At 41.4% G+C, this 23,395-nt stretch overlaps 1 protein-coding gene across 1 annotated transcript in view; it reads right to left on the bottom strand.

The window, feature by feature from the left end:
- Window positions 1-23,395, bottom strand: part of Ttc29 (tetratricopeptide repeat domain 29) — a 193,597-nt gene that overhangs the window by 56,189 nt on the left and 114,013 nt on the right. The window contains exons 9-10 of the mRNA XM_034522949.2: window positions 14,359-14,482; window positions 3,735-3,963 (exon numbers count right to left, since the gene is read on the bottom strand). Coding sequence (XP_034378840.1) covers window positions 3,735-3,963; window positions 14,359-14,482 — 353 coding nt within the window. The remainder of the gene's footprint in view (window positions 1-3,734; window positions 3,964-14,358; window positions 14,483-23,395) is intronic.

Raw genomic sequence — 23,395 nt, 5'->3', positions numbered from 1 at the left:
TTTGCAGTTAGTTAACCACTGATAAGTCCACTGGACTCCAGTGGTTGGTTCAAGACACGTCATCATAGAGACGGCCCTGGTTAAACTCAGTGACTCACAAAACAAAAGGACACCAAAGGGGGGAAGGGACTTGCCAGATAGAGGAGATATAGGGGGCTGGGTGGGAATTCAGAGAAGGCAGGGGTGACAAGAGCAAGAGCACATATGTATAAAACTGTCAAAGAACAAATTGAAGTTTGTTAGTCTGTTGGATAATTCCATGATTGTCTCTTCATATTTATGGGCATTAAGCTCACAGATAAAGAGTCCAGTCAGTAGCCTATGAAGGTTTTGTTATGAATGTGACCTTCTCCTATGCCTTAAAAGGGCGACGTAAGATCATGAATGAGAAATGAAAACAAAATTTACAGTAGAAAGTGACCTGATACTCTGGGTGCAAGGTGAAGCCACCGTGAAGTGAGAGCCGAGAGACCAAGGCACAACATTGCTTGTTTTTCTTGAGGAATAAAAGTCATAAAACCAAGATGATAATTTTTCCATCCATGTAAACCTTGACATGACATCACATGGAATACAGTGTGTTTGTGTTCCAACTAGCTGGTGTGCTCACGTGTCTCGGTGCTCAGGGTTCGCATCTTATCTCTCTGATGTAATTTATGTTTGGCCTCCATGAGAAGGTGCATGGAAATCCTGTTACGACACAATTCTCATCAATGATATAGCTCACAACATTGGCATTTATACAGCTGCAGCTGCACGCAGGGGTTTACACTGCTGGTAAGCTGAAAGAGGAAAGCTTTTGTTTCTACATTGCAGTGTCTGTGATTGCAACATGAATCACTTTTTCCCACTAAAACAAACATTTATTTGATTGATATCTTAGAAGATATCTTAGGTATGGGAAGTAAAGGATACTCTGGAGAATTCAGTAGAACTTTGTAGGCCTTTGAGCCTCCTAGAACCAAATAATTAAAGTTGCCTCAGGATTGAGTAATCTTACTGAGTTGTAATAAAGTTGATTTTTTTTTAACCCCTCAATTGTTAAATTTGGGAGATTCTTAATGTTGGAAGGGAGGACAGGTGGTATGGAATCATTCTGACCATCTCCTGGTATTTGAAGAGTCTGTTCTCACTGGCTGTGTTCTGTTGAAGAGGCACAAGATGACAGTGGCTGCTGGTGAGTCACCATCGTATTTCATCTGCAGACCTGGGTCTTTCACGCTCTATTCCCTTAGGGGGTCATGTTCTCTGCTTAAAAGAATATTGGCAAGTTCTTTGAGCTAATGATTTGTTTGGAGGATGGAAGTCTCCAAGGTGCCAATAACTGCACAGCTTTCATAATGTATCTTTCAGATCTCTGATCTGTTTTTTTTTCCCCTCTGAATATACAGGACCTTCAATAGCAAGATTAAAGATGCCTCTTCCTACAAGGAAGGGGAAAGTTGAAAACTTAAAAGCTGCTCAGATTTCCAAATAATATTTTTGTACCTTTTCATTTTGTCAACATCATGTTTGAGGAGCACCTTCCTTCATTCATATGGTAATTGGATGGCAATCCAAATACCGTGGTGTCATAGGCTTCTCAAGGAAGCATTGCACACCTATTTAAGAAGTGCTTAGTGCAAATTAGCTTGTGGTCGGGCTTAGGAACCCATCTTCTATTTGATTCAAACATTTACTTGGGACTTTGTAGGTATCAAATATCGTATCTCCTCCCCTAGAAAGTATCAAGAATTTGGAATGTGTGTTCCCATTGCTCCCAATTGATCAGTTAATTAAAAAAAAAAAAACAAAGTCATGGCACAAAATGGCTTGGAGAAAAATGAATGCCATTCACTGAGATCAGAGAAGAGAACATATTCAAGTGGGAGGGGCTTCAGGCTTCTTCATCTAAGGATGCGGCTGCACCTGGAGTGACGTTCTTCCGGCTGAACTGAGCTAGAAGGAAGATGATCAATAGTTGGTGTAGGGTGGAGTGTGTGTAGGGGAGCAGACAGGAATGAATTGGGTTTGGAAACGTCAACAGACCTTTAATCCAGTGAAGAGCCAGTGAGGAGTTTTAAGCAGAATAAAAATAAAGAATATTCTCAAAGAATTTTAAGTGTACTCTGAACTAAAAATACACGTATGCAAAAGGCATGTTTAGTAATTTCCTATCAGTTTTATCTCCAAGCAGAGAAGCTGCTCTTGACAATGTGAATGCATCTGCGGAATGAGATCTCAGTGCTTATTTATGTGTCTGAACAATGATTATTTCTCACGTCCACAGGGACGTGGCTCATCCCTGCACAGAGCTCTGAGCCATGTGAGAAGCACAGATGGACAGGATTTCTATAGCACTCTGAAGAAGGCCACACCCTCCACCATGCAGACCATACAGAGATTTAGTATCTGAACCACACTTGGGCAATGCACGATTTGTTTCTGCTACCAAATCCTTCATAAGAAAATATATGCTCTCAGAAACAACCTAAATAACTACAAATTTAAGAGGCACGGATGAACAAAAGAAGGGTTTTCAGAGGTAGAAAAGAAGGTGCTGAAAGACAGACCTGGATCTTATCAGAGGACCGCTCCCCTCACCCATCCCCTACCTGGCAGAATTTTTTTTCCCAGTATCATCAGGATGGTGAGAGTTTATTTAAGACAAACCTGCGACGCTGAGCTGTTTGGCTTATCCTCTGTGGACTGAACCTTTACCAGCTAACAGGAATCATTTCCCAGGATTAGTTCCTGATATTCCAGGCGGGAGACGTCAAAGTCTAAGATGGAGGTAACTGAAGGCTGTGGAATAAACTCTCGAGTAACTGACAGTGAGCTACACCTACAAGTGGCCAACTCATGATTACTTTCAGATATTTGGGGGCAGTGGAGGGCATGGAGCTTTACACACCAAGTGTTTACAGGTTTTGTCATCGTCTTACTGTGTGACGTGGAATGAAGCTTGCTCTCATTTAGTGAAGCCCCAACATTAATTGGGGATTATTAACCTATACCTGTAAGGTCTTTCCTGTTGAATTTACTGTTTTATTTGATGGTGGAAACAAACACAGAAAAAAAAATCTTGCTCCTTCTCAATTATCTAAGTTTGGTATTCAGGGCAGGCAAGATGGCTCAGTGGGTAAAGGTGCTGGCCACTCTGCTTGAAGACCTGAGTTTTATCCCTCAGGTTTAATGACCCTAACTTTCCAAGTTGACCCCTACACATGCTCTGTCTGTTTATAATAAAATAATTTAGTTATTCCCAAGGCAAAGTAGTATAAAGAGACACTGCTGTAAAATATTTCCCAAATATCCAAATTCAAGATAATAAAATAATATTAAGTTCTATTAGTAAAGTACATCGTATATACTAGTGTCTCTCTATAGACACTTTGTATACCTGTATGGCTGGATATTATTAAAAACCATAAGCTGATTGTTCACGCCTTATTCCTTGTTTTAAATTATTCCTAACAACTGTTTGGTGCACAGTGTGGCCTCTAAGATTGCTGGGAGGTTTGAGAACAGTGACAGATTGGCTAGTAGGACAGACCACTTCCACTGTTTTATGCTTCTGTTAAACGTTGCCAGTACTCGAAAGTATGTCCAACCTCCAAGTAGCAGTGAGTAAACAGAGACAAAATTACCAAGCAAATTCAAGTCACCAACATGTGAATAAACCTTTCTGGCAAATGCCTTAGCCCCTAAGAATGACACAAAATCTAAAGTGTTCCAGGAAGCCAAAGCCTTACCCAGAATTGGATCGTACTCGATTTGAGTTCTAGTCTCCTTCCAGGACAGCAGGCAGTTGAGGCTGTCCGTGTTGGCAGATTCGATGTAACCCTTCATCGTCAGCATCATCTGGTGGGCTCTAGCTATCCCAAAGTGGACTTTGGTTTCATCCATGAGCTCCATTTTCAGGAGCTCCATCGCAGTGTTGAAAGCTTGTTGGAAGTACTCAGAAGCCTTGCTGTATTGCCCCTAGAAAGGAAGAGAGAATAAAAGTCACCTTTTTTATTTCTTACCTTACCCATGTCACAGATTTGCTCACCTCGCCTCAGCACACCCGTTTTTGAGGAGGACAGGCTGGCAAGCTGGCTTTCCATCAGAAAAGGCTGTCTTCTGTGAACAGGGCCCACTTGATGGGCTGGATCTTGAACCACCATGATTGTGTCTTCATGCCACACGCACATGGAAGCACAGATGGAAGCAGCTTCAGCTCCACAACCCTCCGTGCAATCCTGATGAGTGGTCATGAGCAAGTGCTTGCCCAGGCGAGGAGTGGCTGCTCTCACATGCAGCACACGTAACACTGTATGCCCTGTGTCTATAGGGCAGACTGGGTAGATTCCCTATTCGAACTATTTCTTCTGCCAAATTTGCCGATGGATGTGGAGCCCCTTTATATTGTATAAGTAATAATTGTTGGTCGCTGTAAGTGATTCAGTCTTGCATTATTATCAAAAAACGGGATTTATAATGAGCAAAGATTTGATTAAAGCCATGTCAAATGTTGCATCTGTGTTTCAATTATATATGATTGAGAACCATGACAAATATTAAGGATGGTGAAAATGCAGATTATCTTGATAGATACCAATGAGATAGGACAAATTACAGGAAAAAAAGTCACAATTTGGCAAAAAAAAAAAAGCCTTAAAAACCAAATTAAACAAAATTGCAGCATCTAATTGCTCCTGTTATATTTCTGAATCTTAGGCTGTTTATTGATTTCTGATGAGAGTTTGAATTCATTTGCTCATTCATGGGACAACCACTGTATGTGAGGTTGCATGTCAGCCAGTGTTACTCAGCAGCAAGAGCAGGAAGGACAGGCACCGCAGGGAGAGGAGGAAGGACAGGCACTGCAGCGAGAGGAGGAAGGACAGGCACCGCAGCGAGAGCAGGAAGGACAGGCACTGCAGCGAGAGGAGGAAGGACAGGCACCGCAGCAAGAGGAGGAAGGACAGGCACTGCAGCAAGAGGAGGAAGGACAGGCACTGCAGCAAGAGGAGGAAGGACAGGCACTGCAGTGAGAGGAGGAAGGACAGGCACCACAACAAGAGGAGGAAGGACAGGCACCACAACAAGAGGAGGAAGGACAGGCACTGCAGCAAGAGGAGGAAGGACAGGCACTGCAGCAAGAGGAGGAAGGACAGGCACTGCAGCAAGAGGAGGAAGGACAGGCACTGCAGCAAGAGGAGGAAGGACAGGCACCACAACAAGAGGAGGAAGGACAGGCACCACAACAAGAGGAGGAAGGACAGGCACTGCAGCAAGAGGAGGAAGGACAGGCACTGCAGCAAGAGGAGGAAGCAGCAAAGTGTGAAATGTTGATCGGGCCGTGTTTAACCCAAGTGCCTTTTCTCCCTAAAACAGGATTGCAGTTAGGTAATTGTCCTCCCTTCAAACTGTGCCTTGAATCCCAACTTTGGATATACAAACAGCTGTTATAAACCAATGATGAATCCTCTAAGACACTGTCAGGTACATGCAATATTCATTCTTTTCAGATGTTATCATTTTTTAAAACATACCTTTGGGAATGAGTTTTCCTTAGTGTCTACTGTATTTCCAGATTCTTAATTCTTTGAAAAAGCTTACTATGTAAATTTAGTCTCCTCTAAAACTCTGTACAACCATCTAAAGTTCATCTTTGTTCTCAAGTCATCTCTATTATAAATTTCTAATGATTATAGAATCAGTTCTGAAAGTATTAAATATAAACTTGGGATTGTGCTGCAAACCACAGATGTACCAGTGCATTCATGAGAAGACAACCTCAACCAATGTTCTGAAAATCCCTGATAATTCCAGAGTAAGACCTCAGTGACATCATAGACCTGGAAACAAAGCTTATAGAACTTTTATGCATTTTTCTGTTTCCTACCAGGTCCTACTCCTTATTTAAAAAGTCACCTATCCAATAAGCAAACTCGAAATAAATGGGTGTTTTCTCAACACTCAGGGCAAATCTCCCTCTCCTTCTCCATCTCCATGTCCCTCTCCCTCTTTCTCTCTCCCTCCACCCACCCTACCCCCTCCTCCCTCTCTCCCTCTCCTCTCTTAGCATGTGTGGTGTTTCTCTGTGATTGTGGGCTTACATGCACCATGGCATACATGTGAAGTTGAACAAGTTCTGAGGATCGGTTGTTTTCTCTCACCCGGGTTTGGAGGATTGAATTCAGGTCCTCGGTTTGTGTAGCAGTGCTTTGGCCCATTAAGCCGTCTCATCGGCTCTTTACTGTTGCTAGTTTAACATAGAAAACTCTTTTAAACTCTTTTAACTGTGATTATTTTGAGATCTTATAAAGGCTTGAGAAATCTCATAAGGGCAGATACTTGATTATGTCCCCTAAAACACTCTCATTTGGCCACTTTATATTAATTATATATTTTCAATTAACATTCCACCAAAAATCACATGTAGAGAGTGGCATGGGAGGTCCATTCTCCCTGATTTTATAATAAAATGCTAACTAAGATAAATATTAATATTATTATCCATTGTTATTATTATATCAATTTTTTTGAAACGAGGTTTGTCGGTGTAGCCCTGACTATCCTGAAACTCACTCTGTAGACCAGCCTGGCCTCAAACTCACAGAGATCCACCTGCCTCTGCTTCTTGAGTACCGGGATTAAAAGAATGCGCCACCATGATAAAGACTATTTTTAAGATAATGCACTAATTTAAATTGTAAAAGCATGGCCATAATCACAGAATATACCAATTATAGTGCCTTTCAAATAACAGTTTTGCCTATTGTTGCTAACACCACCATTAAAATCTGTGGCAGGAGCAACATGGTGTCAGACAGGATGAGGGACAGGAGCTAGTAGATGTCCTAGTTCACTGTTTGTTGCTGTGATTAAACATCAGGACAAAGATCAACTTGGGGAGGAAAGTATTCTCCCTCCCTCCAACCCCTGCAGCTTCCTGTCCATCATGAAGGGAAGCCAGGGCAGGAAATCTAGGCAGGACCTGAGGCAGGGGCCATGGGACAATGCTGTGTATTGGCTTGCTCCTCACATCTTACCCTGCCTTCTTATAGAACCCAGGACCATGTCTCAGAGGTGGCCCCACCTACACTGAACACTCAGACTTGCTTACACGCTGGTCTGATGGATCGTGGCAGTAATGTTTGATTTGTTTTTAAGGATTCAGGACTAGTTTTCCAAGTGATTTAATATTGTGGGGAAATGAAAGAGAAGTGTGGGATTTGAGAAGCAAGAGAATGCTTTCTCAAGTGGTCTGATGTTAGACCGGGCAATAAAACAATAACTGCACACAGGGTCTCACCTCTTGTGATATGTCATGAATGTCCAGAATCCTTCAAGTTTCATAATGAGGATAAATGGATAAAAGTTAGCTTTTAGTAGTTGATACCGTCTTTGGGTATAAAACTCTTCTTCAAGCATCAAACACCAGATAATAAATCACACTTGTAAAATTAAAAACATTTGGCAATGCTTGAGAAAATGAGAACATGAAGCTATTACTTCTGTTTGTCTCATTGTCCCTGTCTTTCTGACACAAGGGAAACAGGTGGACACTTGGCATTCCTGTCATATGTCATCTCAGTGTTCAAGGTGTGTGGTGGATGGTAAAGCCATAGCATTGCGTGCCCCATGGTATTTCTGAAGAGCAATGCTCTCAAAGCGTCTGTTGGTGTCTATTGGTTCAGTGTGTCAATTCAGCTGTGTGTGGGGAGCAGTTCCCTCTTTGATGAGTCTTAGTATCTCTGCCTGCCACCACTTTGACCTGAAAAATAGATTAAAGCCAATGTGGGGGTCAACAGAGAAGAAGTGGTCCATGTGTTAGAGGCATGAGATGAGGAAGGTCCTGGAGGATGGACATGGAGGGCAGACAGAGGAAAAGCAAAGTGGGAGACAGAGGGAGCAGAGCCAGACAAAGATGACAGTCCCTGAAGGAGGAGGCAGGACAGCAGGAGAGAAGTGAGGGGGATGGAAACCAAGAGGACAGGAGGCCTTAAGAGCTCCTTCCACAGGATCTCCACAGAGGTCTCTGGGCAGTGAAAGAAATGGCATTATGGTTAGCATATTGGCTACTTCTAGTGTCTTAGTGCTGTGAAAAACCCATTCTGAATTCCCTTTCACAAATGATGCTGGGATGGTGGCTTCTTCTCCTGGGCAAGGCAGAAGAACTAGAGGAGCAACCAGGAGCTGAGAGAAACAAGAGGACATGACTGCTCACAGGAATTATTCCCAAGTCAGAAAAAACAAAAATGACTGTCATTCATTTGTATGAATTTCAAATTCATTTTCCCAAAACACATTATAGTGGTTAAAAGTGTGGGTTGGAATGTTACAAAGTACTTTGAGTCTGGGGGACATGAAGTAAGTCACACTCTTGAGGGGTCTGGGACAGTGAAACATTATGACTGGGAGCATTGCCATAGCAACACTCACCCACTCCTCCTGATAGACTCTTATGTTCCAACCTGCTGTCCTCACTAACTCAATTTCCCTTTCTTTCAGTATTTACATTGTGTGCAGTGTATGCTTGTGTTTGCATGAATTGTGCAACTGTGCATGTATGTGTATGAACATATGTATGGAGGCCAGAGGTCAATAGCTACTTTCTACCTTGACCCCTTTCTTTTTTTATAATTGCATATTTTATTTATTTACAGTACAGATGTCATTTCCTTTTTCCATTTCCCCTCCTTAGAACCCCCTATCTTATACCTCCTCTTCCTTTATGCTTTTATACCATTTGATTACATGCATGTAATAAGGTCAGTTCTAGGTTGAGGGTCTAGCAATATAATAGGTGCAAATAGTCGAGGAACAAGCAATACAATAAACACAAATAGTCAAAAAATGCAAGGCATTAAACCCAGTTACATGAATACTCCTGTGATCACTGTTTCTAAAGGCTTATCAGGATGACCAAAGTATCTGAGCCTACTTCCCTATCCTAAGCCCAAGGTCATTTTCATGTCTGAAGCCTACTTCCTTGTTCTAGTCTAAAATTTAGAATCCTGTCTGAAATTACTTCTTTGTTCTGGCCTAATATTCAGATTCCTGCCTGAGATTACTTCTTTGTTATAGTCTACAATTTAGACTCCTAACTGAAATTACTTCTTTGTTCTAGTCTAATGTCAGATTCCTGCTTGAAGCCTACTTCCTTGTCCTTGGACAATATCATATTCCTGTCAAGCAGCCCCTTTCCTTGTCCTTGGCCCATGTAAGCTTTTTGTCAAGCAGTCCCAAAGGGTCTCCACCTTACCCCCTTTTTAATTTGGTTATCAAGACTGAACCTGTCTTAGGTCGTTCTGACAAGAATGCCTTCCTTACCCGTCATGGAATATGCATTATCAAAGGCAATGCACTTATGTCTTAGGTTGGTAAGGCTCTGTGCAGAATCTTATCTATCCTTAGCTTAACAGCCTGTTAATTTAATAACTTTGTCTGGGGGTCCATTTTCAGGTTTAAGCCATTTACTTTGGCTGCCAACATGTTGGTGTTGTTACAGATAAGCTTTAACATGATGGACAGGAATAAAAGTATTCCCAGGGCAAGAAGGGCTAGCCTGATCTAGCTACATATGCCATTCCTGAGGTTTATCTAAAATAGAAATACTGAGCTCAGGCCATGGACAATTTTATCAAAGGTCAATAGAGCAGCATTCTTTAAATTAATAATCTCATTATGCAAAGTTAACACATCCAGAGAGGAGTTAGGATCATGTCAAATATCCTACAGGTGTCTTTAAAATTTTTTCTAATTATAATGACAATCATTGTGAAGTTCAAAAGTAACACTACTCCAATAATATTTGTCATGACATTTGGGATGGCTCCTAACTCATGAACCCTGAACCTCCTTCAGATAATTTGAATGGGTTATAGAGCATCATTCGTTGTTCCAGATACCTATATAAATCCTTTTGTATATTCAATACATTAGTAACATTTTTTGCTAGATGGTTAACAAAAATAGTTGTCTTAACTCCTTGTGTCAATGCTATTGCATAAGCAGTGGTGCTAGCAATTAATGGAATTAAAGCTGTTATACCAGCAATAATCAGCCCTTGCTTCTACTTAAAGCCAAACTCACTTCTTCCAGCACTTTCAAGCTTATTTATTTATTTATTTATTTATTTATTTTGAGAATCAAGGTTTTCTAATACTCGGGGCAGTGAGACAAAAGCTGGTTGATAGACCTCCATAACAGACACACCAGGTTTCAACATACTAACATAATTGGAAATTATACAGTCAATGCACCTTACAATAAATGCTGTAGAAGAGACAAAACCAATTTTAGCTTGACAATTAAAAGAGCCTTAAAACATGCACTAACCCTTGTTTGAAGTCCAGATCCTGTCCCAACTTTATCTCTTGCTATCCCAACTTCATAGCAAGCTACAGCTAGCTTCCAAATATGTTCTTGACAAGGTCCAGATCCAGTCTTCCAAAAGTAGACTGTTATTTCCCGTATTGGGTTGATTTCTAGACCAGTACCTGATTGAGTCCTAATAGCTGAGCACCTTTAAGAAGAATATAAGAGACATAGTTTCTCTTTTCAATTCTCTATCCCACAAGGTCTAACAACTTGAGGCAAGGCAGCTTGTCCCATCTGGGATATAGTCAAGCAAAGGTGGGCCAGGAACATATGTCCAATACAGCTCCCCAGTCACCCTTGTCAGGGCACTCAGCAAGCTCACAGGTCGGCATCATTCTTTGTTTCAGCAATAGTTTGTCCCACCAATCTTTTTAAAGTTCCATGGGCCTCTTCCACAATACCTTGTCCTTGAGGATTATACAAAATCCCCATAATAAATTGTTGACAAAAAGTCCCGACTGCTCAACTACAATTGCCAAACCCATTGTCTGTCTTTTTTGATTGGATTATTTTATTTATTTACCTTTCAATGTTATTTCCTCTCCCATTCCCCCCCAAAAGCCTTACCACATCCCCCCTCCTCCTATTACTATGAGGGTGTAGTCCTACCATCCTCCCATTCCCACCTCCCTCTCTCGAATTCTCCAACACTAGGGAATCCAAACTTTCAGGCACCAAGGCTGTCCACTTCCACTGATGCCAGGAAAGGCCACCCTCAACTACTTATATAGGTGGAGCCATGAGTCCCTCCCTTTGTGTTCTCAGGCTGGAGATTTTAGAGTGGCCACTTGAGCTTGTTTCTTAGGACCATTTGCTTGAAAAATTGTTTTCCAGCCTTTTACTCTAAGGTAAATTCTGTCACTGAGGTGGGTTTCCTGTATGCAGCAAAATGCTGGGTCCTGTTTATGTATCCAGTCTGTTGCCTATGTCTGTTAATTGACGGATTGAGTCCCTTGATGTTAAGCGATGTTAAGAAACAATGATTGTTGCTTCCTATTATTTTTGTTATTAGAAGTGGAATTATCTTTGTGTGGCTATATTCTTTAGGATTTGTTGGAAGAGGATTACTTTCTTGCTCTTTCTAGGATATAATTTCCCTCCTTGTATTGGAGCTTTCCCGCTATTATCCTTTGTAGTGCTGGGTTTGCGGGAAAATATTGTGTAAATTTGTTTTTTGTCATGGAATATCTTGGTTCCTCCATCTATGGTAATTGAAAGTTTTGCTAGGTATAGTAGCCTAGGCTGGCATTTGTGTTCTCTTAGGGTCTGTATGACATCTGTCCAGCATCTTCTGGCTTTTATAGTCTCTGGTGAGAAGTCTGATGTAATTCTGATAGGTCTGCTTTTATATGTTACTTGGCCTTTTTCCCTTACTGCTTTTAATATTCTTTGTTTTCTGCATTTGATGTTTTGATTTTTATGTGTCAAGAGGAATTTCTTTTCTTGTCTAGTCTATTTGGAATTCTGTGGGCTTCTTGTATGTTCATGGGCCTTTCTTTCTTTAGATTAGGAAAGTTTTCCTCTATAATTTTGTTGAGGATATTTACTGGCCCTTTAAGTTGAAAATCTTCACCCGCATCTATACCAATTATCCTTAGGTTTGGTCTTCTCATTGTGCCCTGGATTTCCTGGATGTTTTGGGTTAGGAGCTTTTTGCACTTTGCATTTTCTTTGACTGTTATGTCAAAATTTTCTATGGTATCTTCTGCACCTGAGATTCTCTCTTCTATCTCTTGTATTCTGTTGGTGATGCTTGCATCTATGACTCCTGATCTCTTTCTTAGGTTTTTTATCTCGAGGGTAGTCTCCCTTTGTGATTTCTTGATTGTTTCTACTTCCATTTTTATGTCCTGGGTGGTTTTGTTCAATTCCTTCACCTGTTTGGTTGTGTTCTCTTGTAATTCTTTAAGGGATTTTTGTGCTTCCTCTTTAAGGGCTGTTACCTGTTTACCTGTGTTCTCCTCAATTTCTTTGAGAGTGTTATTTATATCGTTCTTAAAGTCCTCTATCATCATCATTAGAAGTGATTTTAAATCTGAATCTTGCTTTCTTAGTGATATGGGGAATTCAGGACTTTCTAGTGTGGGAGAACTAGGTTCTAATGATGCCAAGTACCCTGTGTTGCTGATGCTTATGTTCTTGCACTTGCCTTTCACCATCCGGATCTCCTTAGTGCCACCTGCCCTGTCACTGACTGGAGCCTGTCTTTCCTCTTATCTTGGTTGTATCAGAACTGTGTGGGGCGGTTGTTACTACTGGGGTTAGAGCTGGGCCCCAAGATCTACTCAATGCTCTGACCCAGATAGGAAGGAACCAGTGCTCCGGTCCAGGAGTGAATTCCTGTGTACCGATGGGTCCCAGTTATTCCCTGTTTGGGGCGGGTGTTGCTGTCTCCTTACCTAAAATACTGCCTGGGTTAGAGATCCTTGGAGGCCTGCTTCCTCTGGGTCCTGTGCAGTTGAGGTCAGAGCTGCCGCCCGGGATCTGCTCAGTGCCCGGGCTGACCGCTTTCAACATTAGTGTTTTGAAGCTTGGTCTGTCTCACTGACCCTGGAGCTCACTGACTTCACTAGGATGGGTGGCCCATGAGCTCCAGTGTCCTACCTGTCTTGCCCTCCCATTATAGCCATGTGCTGCCTACTTTTGTTGAACATGGTGTTGGGAATCTGAAATCAGGTCTGCTTGCAAAACAGGTATGCTTGCAAAACAGACACTTTAATGTCTTAGTCAGCTCCTTCTTTCTCTTCCTTCCTTCCTTCCTTCCTTTCTTTCTTTCTTTCTTTCTTTCTTTCTTTCTTTCTTTCTTTCTTTCTTTCTTGTGTGTTTATGTGTGTGTGCTCGCGTGTGCGCATGCACATGTGTAACTATGTGAGTTTACGTATATCACCTGTATTCAGGTGACTGCAAAGGCCAGAAAATGGTGTCGGATCCCATGGTGCTGGTGTTATACATACCTGTGAGGTGCCTGGTATGTGTGCTGGGAATCAGGCCTCTTTTTCAAGAGCAGCAAGGACTCATAACCTTTGAGCTATCTTTCGAGCCCTCTAGTGCTGATTTTTTTAAATTAACATTTTAGTTGCTATAAAAATAATGACTTTCATCATGACACGTTCAAACACACACACACACACACCATCGTACCTTGTCTTGTTTACTGCCCTCTACTATCCCCTCAACCCCCGTGAGATGAAAAAAAAAAAAAAAAAAAAAAAAACCTTGCAAGATGAAAAAAAATCAAAGCACCTAGAAGTGTAAATAACTTGTTCCAGGCCCCAGATCTTATGAGTGAGGGAGCTGGGTTTGTCACCCAAGCGGTGGGACACCACAGTGGTGCTTTTAATCACTGAGTACTCAGATTAACACAGAGTGCATGAACACAGTTGGAGAATATAATTACCCTAAAAAATGATGGATCTGACTCATGATCAAAATAGCAATTATAACCAGAGAAACTGGCTTCTTCCATACGGTTTCTAAAGGAGACCCTGGGCAACTGAAGATAATAAAACTGATATTACAACTGGTGCATTTACTAATCATGGTTCCTGGGATGCTGCAAAACCCCCTAGTCTAAATTCCCTTTGTAATCATTCTTAGGATTTTTCCTTTCTTCTCCTGTTGAGGCTTATTAAGGAGCATCCCAATTGGGTTAAAAAAATAAGAATTTGGACAAAGAAAAGAGCATCAGAGCAAGCTGATAAGAGCCATCAGTCTTCACAAAGTGCCTTTGAATTTAAATTTTTTCATTGTTCCTCACAGACAGTTACTTGGAGTAAGAACTGAATGGCAGTGGTCACTGGTGGTGGCACCGGTACCCCAGACACCTCTGAATACCAGATGAGGAGGAAAGAGGTCTTTCTGGTTCCACTTCTTGCCTTGGGTCTGTGCTACAGCCTGCAATCTCAGCCACTTTCCATACTGACTTGTGGGATGATGAGTATAAACTGGGTGCAGACTGCAGCCTCTGCACGCTTTCCCACACACAAAGGACACAGCACTCACCTTTTCATTGTAGATGTCGCCGAGCATCGTGCATGCTTGAATCACATCGAGGCTTTGGAAGTTGTTTCTTGCAATTATCACGAACTTCTCCAGGTATTTAATTGCTTCTGTCGTCTCTCCTTGGCTAGAATAAAATAGGGAACTGTTAGTGTACCATCTCATCATTGATGTGAAAAGACGACATTTTGTCTTCACTGTAAAGAATGTGGGGTGTTGGTCAGGACAGTTAGACTTAAAATACACACATTTCTTTAGACCCTGCTTATCTCTGTTGGAGTATGCAATGAGTTAAAACTCAAAACATTTTAAGTTAAGTATTTGAATTCTATTCAAGTACACCAATTCCTCCTCATCCTCTCCCCCACTCCAACTTCTCTCAGGTCCTCTCTACTCCTTTGAAAATTCATATCCTCTTCCTCTTTAGTTATTATCATTTCATGTACACACATATACACATGCACACACATAGACACACTCGAGTGTGTGCACGTGCACACACACACACACACACACACACACACACACACCCCAAACCCATGCATACATAACCTGCTATGCCCGTTTAATGTTGCTCATATGTATTTTTTTTTTAGGGTTGGCCACTTGGGATTGGATAACCTATGTAGGGGCTTGTTCTTGGAGAAAGCTGATTCTCCCTCTTTCAGCAGCCTGCAGCTCTTCATTTAGGGTGGGGCTTTGGGAGATTTCTCCCATCCATGTCAGCGTGTCAGCTGGTCCTGTTTAAAGTCCTTCAGGTCTTTTATAAGTGGCCACATTGTCAATATTACATGGGTGCGGCTTCCTTGTCATATATTGAAGACACAACCTTACGGTAGATATCCTGTTCTTTGGCACCCACAGACCAGAGGTCTTTCCAACCTCTCTTCAGTGATGCTCCCTGAGCCTTAGGTGCAAATGTGTTGAAAACTCAGACTTCTAAAGCCTCAAGGATGGTTGGTGTGAATGTGAATTGGCGCCACCACTTTAGAAAACAAATAGACAGTTCCTCAAAAGCACAGAGTTAACACATGGTCCAGAAATCTGGCTGCAAGATACGCAACCAAGAGAAACAGTGATGTGTCCACACAAAAATCTACACATTGATGTCAGAGCAGTGTTTTGAATAATATCCACTGAGCGGATACTACTGAAAAGTTCATCAATTAGACGATGCCTTAGGATGTGGTATGTTCATACAGTAGAATATTACTTTGCCATAAAAATGAAGCACCTATACATGATAAACCAAGAAAAACTTGAAAATACTTGGTGAAAAGAGTTAGACACCAAGACTATATATTGTGTATTCATTTTATACAGTGTGAAGAATGGAAAAAACCCAACAAAGACAGGAAGTAGGCTAATGTCTGCCAGAATCTGAGGGAGGGAGATGAAGAGTAACCCATACAGGGTTCCTGTATAGAATAATGGAGAGTTCCTGAAACAGAAGGTAGTTATAGCTACCCAATTCTGTGCATGTATTACAACCACCAAGTTGTGGGATTTGAAAGGACATTAGGATCTGCACCTGGAGCTGACCCTGTGCCTCGGCTCTTCATAGCCAAATCCCAATGGGACAGCTGCTCTCCCAGGAGTGCTGGCACACCTGTGAGCACAGGTAAGACCACCACTTCTGGTCTGAGGGACCTGCCTGGAGACCACAGGACAACCGGGATAGGATCCATCCAGTCTCCATCTGCACCCCGGAGCTGACCCTGTGTTACAGCTCTCCATACCCAAATTTGCCCCATAGAGAACTGGTCTCCCAGGAGTGCTGGCACACAGGCGTATAGGAAGGATAAGCCACAGTCAGAGACAGCAAGATTAGCTAACACCAGAGATAACCAGATGGTGAAAGGCAAGGGCAGGAACATAAGCAATAGAAACCAAGGCTACTTGGCATCATCAGAACCCAGTTCTTGCACCACAGTGAGCCCTGGATACCCCAACATACTGGAAAAGCAAGATTTTGATTTAAAAATCACATCTCATGATGATGACAGAGGATTTAAGAATGACATAAATAATTTCCTTAAAAATATTTATGAGCAGAAGAACACAGGTAAACAAACATGTAGAAGTCTTTAAAGAGGAAATAGGAAAACACAGCCAAACAGGCGAAGAAATTGAACAAAGTCATCCAGGATCTAAAAGTGGAAATAGAATCAATAAAGAAATCACTAAGGGAGACAACCCTGGAGATAGAAAACCTAGAAAAGAGATCAGGAGTCATAAACGCAAGCATCACCAACAGAATACAAGAGATAGAAGAGAGAATCTCAGGTGCAGAAGATACCATAGAAAATTTTGGCATAACAGTCAAAGAAAATGCAAAGTGCAAAAGGCTCCTAACCCAAAACATCTAGGAAATCCAGGACACAATGAGAAGACCAAACCTAAGGATAATAGGTATAGATGAGGGTGAAGATTTTAAACTTAAAGGGCCAGTAAATATCTTCAACAAAATTATAGAGGAAAACTTTCCTAATCTAAAGAAAGAAAGGCCCATGAACATACAAGAAGCCCATAGAATTCCAAATAGACTAGACAAGAAAAGAAATTCCTCTTGACACATAAAAATCAAAACATCAAATGCAGAAAACAAAGAATATTAAAAGCAGTAAGGGAAAAAGGCCAAGTAACATATAAAGGCAGACCTATCAGAATTACACCAGACTTCTCACCAGAGACTATAAAAGCCAGAAGATGCTGGACAGATGTCATACAGACCCTAAGAGAACACAAATGCCAACCTAGGCTACTATACCCAGCAAAACTCTCAATTACCATAGATGGAGGAACCAAGATATTCCATGACAAAACCAAATTTACACAATATCTTTCTACAAATCCAGCCCTATAAAGGATAATAGATGAAAAACTCCAACACAAGGAGGGAAACTACACCCTAGAAAAACCAAAAAAAAAAAAAAAAAAAAAGATCTCTTTTCAACAAACCCAAAAGAAGATAGTCACACAAACATAATTCCATCTCTAACAAAAACAATAACAGTAAGCAACAATCACTTTTCCTTAATATCTCATAACATCAATGGACTCAATTTCCAAATAAAAAGACATAGACTAACAGACTGGATATGTAAACAAGACCCAGCATTTTGCTGCATACAGGAAATGCACCTCAGTGACAAAGACAGACTCTACCTCAGAGTAAAAGGCTGGAAAACAATTTTTCAAGCAAATGGTCCTAAGAAACAAGCTGGAATAGCATTCTAATATCAAATAAATTATCTTTCAACTAAAGGTATCAAAAAAAAGATAAGGAAGGACACTTCATACTCATCAAAGGAAAAATCTAGCAAGAGGAACTCTCAATTCTGAACGTCTATGCTCCAAATGCAAGGGCACCTACACTCATAAAAGAAACTTTACTAAAGCTCAAAGCACACATTGTACCTCACACAATAATAGTGGGGGATTTCAACACCCCACTCTCAGCAATGGACAGGTCATGGAAACAGAGACACAGTAAAACTAACAGAAGTTATGAACCAAATGGATTTAACAGATATTTATAAACCTTTCATCCTAAAACAAAAGAATATACCTTCTTCTCAGCATCTCATGATATCGTCTCCAAAACTGACCATATAATTAGTCACATAGCAAGCCTCAACAGATACAAGATTGAAATAATCCCATGCATTCTATCAGCTCACCATCGACTAAGGCTGATCTTCAATAACAATAAAAACAATGAAAAGCCCATATACACATGGAAACTCAATGATAAATTGGTCAAGGAAGAAATAAAGAAAGAAATTAAAGACTTTTTAGAATTTAATGAAAAAAGAAGGCACAACATACCCAAACTTACGGGATGCAATGAAAGCAGTGCTAAAAGAAAAACAAAAAGAAACTGGAGAAAGCATACACTAGCAACTTGAAAGCACACCTGAAAGTTCTAGAACATAAAGAAGCAAATACACCAAGAGGATTAGACAGCAGGAAATAATCAAACTCAGGGCTGAAATCAACCAAGTAGAAACAAAAAGAACTATACAAAGAATCAACAAAACCGGGGGCTTGTTCTTTGAGAATATCAGCAAGTTAGATAAATCCTTAGCCAGACAGAGACAGAGACAGAGACAGTATCCAAATTAACAAAATCAGAAATAAAAAGGGAGATATAAAAACAGAAACTAGGGAAATTAAAAAAAAACAATCAGTTTCTACTACAAAAGTGTATACTCAACAAAACTGGAAAATCTGGATGAAATGGACAATTTTTTAGACAGATTCCAGGATCAGATAAACCATCTAAACAGTCTTATAACCTCTAAAGAAATAAAAGCAGTCATTAAAAGTCTCCCAATGACAAAAAAAAAGAAAAAAAAATAAAAAAAGAAAACCTAATACCAATACTCTTCAAACTATTCCACAGAATAGAAACAGAAGGAACACTACCCAATTCATTCTATGAAGCCACAGTTATGCTGATGCCAAAACCACACAAAGACCCAACAAAGAAAGATTACTTCAGATCAATTTCCCTTATGAATATCAATGCAAAAATACTCAATAAAATTCTCACAAACTGAATCCAAGAACACATCAACACGATTGGTCACCACGGGCAAGTGGCTTCATCCCAGGAATGCAGGGATGGTCCAATATACAGAAATCCATCAACGTAATCTACTACATAAACAAACTCAAAGAAAAAAAACCCACATGATCATTTCATTAGATGCTGAAAAAGCATTTGACAGAATTCAACATCCCTTCATGGTAAAAGTCTTGGAAAGATTAGGAATTCAAGGCCCATACCTAGACACAGTAAAAACAATATACAGCAAACCAGTACCCAACATCAAATTAAATGGAGAGAAACTTGAAGCAATTGCACTAAAATCAGGAACTAGACAAGGCCCATTCTCTCCCTATCTATTCAATATCATACTAGTTCTAGTTAGAGCAATTAGACAACAAAAGAAGGTCAAGGGGGATACAAATTGGAAAGGAAGTCAAATATCACTATTAGCAGGTAATATGATAATATACTTAAGTGACCCAAAAATTCCACAAGAGAACTCCTACAGCTGATAAACAACTTTGGCAAAGTGGCTGGATATAAAATTAACTCAAACAAATCAGTAGCTTTCCTATACTCAAAGGATAAATGGGCTGAGAAAGAAATTAGGGAAATGACACCCTTCACAATAGTCACAAACAATATAAAATATCTTGGTGTGACTCTAACCAAACAAGTGAAAGATCTATACGACAAGAACTTCAAGTCTCCGAAGAAAGAAATCAAAGAAGACCTCAGAAGATAGAAAGATCTCCCATGCTCATGGATTGGCAGGATTAATATAGTAAAAATGGCCATCTTGCCAAAAGCAATCTACAGATTCAATGTAATCCCCATCAAAATTCCAACTCAATTCTTCACAGAGTTAGAGCAATTCTCAAATTCATTTGGAATAACACAAAGCCCAGGATAGCAAAAAACTATTCTCAACAATAAAAGAACATCTGGGGGAATCTCCATCCTTGACTTCAAGCTGTACTACAGAGCAATAATGATAAAAACTGCATTATTAGTTCAGAGACAGGCAGGAAGATCAATGGAATAGAATTGAAGACCCAGAAATGATCCCACACACCTATGCTCACATGATCTTTGACAAAGGAGCTAAAACCATCCAGTGGAAAAAAAGACAGCATTTTCAACAAATGGTGTTGGTTCAACTGGAGGTCAGCATGTAGGCAAATGTAAATTGATCCATTCTTATCTCTCTGTATAAAGCTCAAGTCCAAGTGGATCGAGACCCTCCACATAAAACCAGACACACTGAATCTAATAGAAGAGAAACTGGGGAAGAACCTTGAATACATGGGCACGGGGGAAAATTTCCTGAAGAGAACAACAATGGCTTGTGCTCTAAGATCAAGAATTGACAAATCGAACCTCATAAAGTTGCAAAGCTTCTGTAGGCAAACGACACTGTCAATAGGACAAAATGGCAACCAACATATTGAGAAAAGATCTTTACCAACCCTACATCTGTTAGAGGGCTAATATCCAATATATACAAAGAACTCAAGAAGTTAGACTCCAGAGAACCAAAGAATTCTCAATTGAGAAAACTCAAATTGCCAAGCAGCACCTAAAGAAATGTTCAACATCCTTTGTCATCAGGGAAATGCAAATCAAAATGACCCTGAGATTTCACCTCACACCAGTGAATACTAAGAATACTAAGATCAAAAACACAGGTGACAGCAGATGCTGTCGAGGATGTGGAGACAGAGGAACACTCCTCCATTGTTGGTGGGATTGCAAGGTGGTACAACCACTCTGGAAATCAGTCTGGCAGTTCCTCGGGAAATTGGACATAGTACTACCTGAGGACCCAGCTATACCACTCTTGGGCATATACCCAGAAGATGCTCCAACATGTAATAAGGACACATGCTCCACTATGTTCATTGCAGCCATATATATAATAGCCAGAAGCTGGAAACAACCCAGATGTCCCTCATCTGGATATAGAAATGTGGTACATTTACACAATGGATATAGAAAATGTGGTACATTTACACAATGGAGTACTACTCAGCTATTAAAAACAATGACTTCATGAAATTTGCAGGCAAATGGATGGATCTAGAAAATCTTATCCTGAGTGAGGTAACTCAGTCACAAAAGAATACACATAGTATGTACTCACTGATGGGTGGAATACTCATGATACAGCTCACGGACCACAGGACACTTAAGAGGAAAGAAGACCAAAGAGTGGCTGCTTCAGTCCTACTTAGAAGGGGGAACAAGGGAAGTAGAGGGTGGGAGGGACTTGGGAGAAAGCGAAGAGGAGGGGAAAATGAGGGGCAGAATCAGGTATGGGAGGAGATGGAAGAGATGAACAGAGGGATAGGAAATTAAACAGAGGTGTGTAGCAATGTGGGATGTGGAACTGGGGGTAGCAACAGAAAGTTCCAGATGCCAAGAAAGCAAGAGGCTCTCAGGACCCCACAGGGATGACATTAGCTGAAATCCCACAGTGGGGAGGGAGAAACTGCAGAGACCATAGCAAGAGGTTAGGCATGGGCCCCTGGTTGAGAGGTGGGGCTACCCACCCATCTCCACAATTTTAATCCAGAATTGCTCCTGTCTAAAGGAAATACAGTTGCAAAGAGTGGAACAGAGTCTGAAGGACAGGCCATCTTGAGACTGCCCCGCCTGGGGATCCATCTCATATTCAGACACCTAACCCAGACACTATTGCAGATGACAAGATTTGCTTCTTGACAGGAGCCTGATACAGCTGTCTCCTGAGAGACTCTGTCAGAGCCTGACCAATACAGATGCAGATGCTTGCAGCCAACCATTGGACTGAGCACAGGAACCCCAAATGGAGGAGTTAGGGGAAAAACTGAAAGAGCTGAAGGGGTCTTATCTGGCATCAGTGGGAGGGGAGGCCCTTTGTCCTGTGGAGGCTCGATGTCCAGTGTAGAGGAATGCTAGGGCGGTAAGGTGGGAGTGGGTGGGTAGGTGGGTGGGGGAGCACCCTCATAGAAGCAGGGTAAGTGGGGGATGGGATAGGGGGTTTGCAGAGGGGAACCAGAAAAGGGGATAGCATTTGAAATGTAAATAAATAAAGTATCCAATTTTTAAAAAAGGAGAATTAGTATAGTTTTATGAATTGTCTCAATAAATCTCCTTTAAGAGCTCTCTCTCTCTCTCTCTCTCTCTCTCTCTCTCTCTCTCTCTCTCTCTCTCATACACACACAATGCATACAAAGTGAATACTGTCTTGTAAGTGTCTTTCAGCAACATTTCAGGCATCACTAAAGTCACACACATAAAGTGGTATTTAGTCCAGCAAAATACTCAAGGAGACCCATATCTTCCAGCCGAGTCCACAGTAAATGCTAGTCACTCAAATACTTCTGGAGGCAGGCATGGAGGCTGGAAGGTGGATAGACGGAAGACAGAGTCCACATGAGGGCTAAGCATCAAGGAAAACACGAGGGATTCTCAGTCATGGGGACATAAGGAGTTCCCTGACAAATTTCAGTCAGGAGACTTAGTGAGATGGGAATGCAGCTCAACTGGTAGGGAGATCAAAGTCCTGGGTTTGATCTCCAGCCCCACACCAACCATGAGCCATCCTAGTACTGGGGAGGTAGAGAAGAGGTGGGGAGCATCAGAAGTTCAAGGTCATCCTGTGAGTTACAGGGGGAGGGGCATCAGAAGTTCAAGGTCATCCTGTGAGTTACAGGGGGAGGGGCATCAGAAGTTCAAGGTCATCCTGTGAGTTACAGGGGGAGGGGCATCAGAAGTTCAAGGTCATCCTTGTGAGTTACAACCCAGCTTGAGATACATGAAACAGTGTCTCACAAGCAAGCAAGCAAACTCTGAACTTTAAAAGCCTAGCAGATGTTTTATAACCCAAGGGTTTCTCTGTCAGCTTGGTGGGGTGAATGTAAAACCACATGGGACTTGAACTGTAACTGCCCCTATGAATGACACAAAGTAGCTAAAATCCTGCAGTGCCTTGGTTTGACAGTCCATGTAAGAGCAAGACTGGCATTGGAAGGGCAAATTTGCTCTTAAAGGGCAATTAGAAAGAATTTAAAGCCAAATCTCCTGAGCACAATACTGACCAAGTATTCATAGAGATCATAAACTGTAATGCACACCGAGGGGCTGCCCTTGCATGTTGACCTGTAGATGACAGACTCTCAGTACACTTTCAACCCATGGACCATTGCCTCCTCCTCCACCCTCGACTTGGCCTGGCACACACAGGCCAGGGGGTGATACTGTGAATCCAGGTCATCTCTGCTCTCTCTGCCTTGGTCCTTTGCTTCTGATCTCACCCTGACACTGAGCAGGGCTCTCTCTCTCTCTCTGTCTCTCTCTGTCTGTCTCTCTCTCTCTCTCTCTGTCTCTCTCTCTCTCTCTCTCTCTCTCTCTCTCTCTCTCTCTCTCTCTCTCTCTCTCTCTCTCTCTGTCCATGCAGTGTCTTGCTCTCCTCTACAATGCATGGCTATTTTGGGTGCA

The sequence above is a fragment of the Arvicanthis niloticus genome, chromosome 18 (assembly GCF_011762505.2).
Source record: "Arvicanthis niloticus isolate mArvNil1 chromosome 18, mArvNil1.pat.X, whole genome shotgun sequence".
Classification (NCBI taxonomy): Eukaryota; Metazoa; Chordata; class Mammalia; order Rodentia; family Muridae; genus Arvicanthis; species Arvicanthis niloticus.
This window is presented reverse-complemented; position numbering and strand designations above follow the sequence as displayed.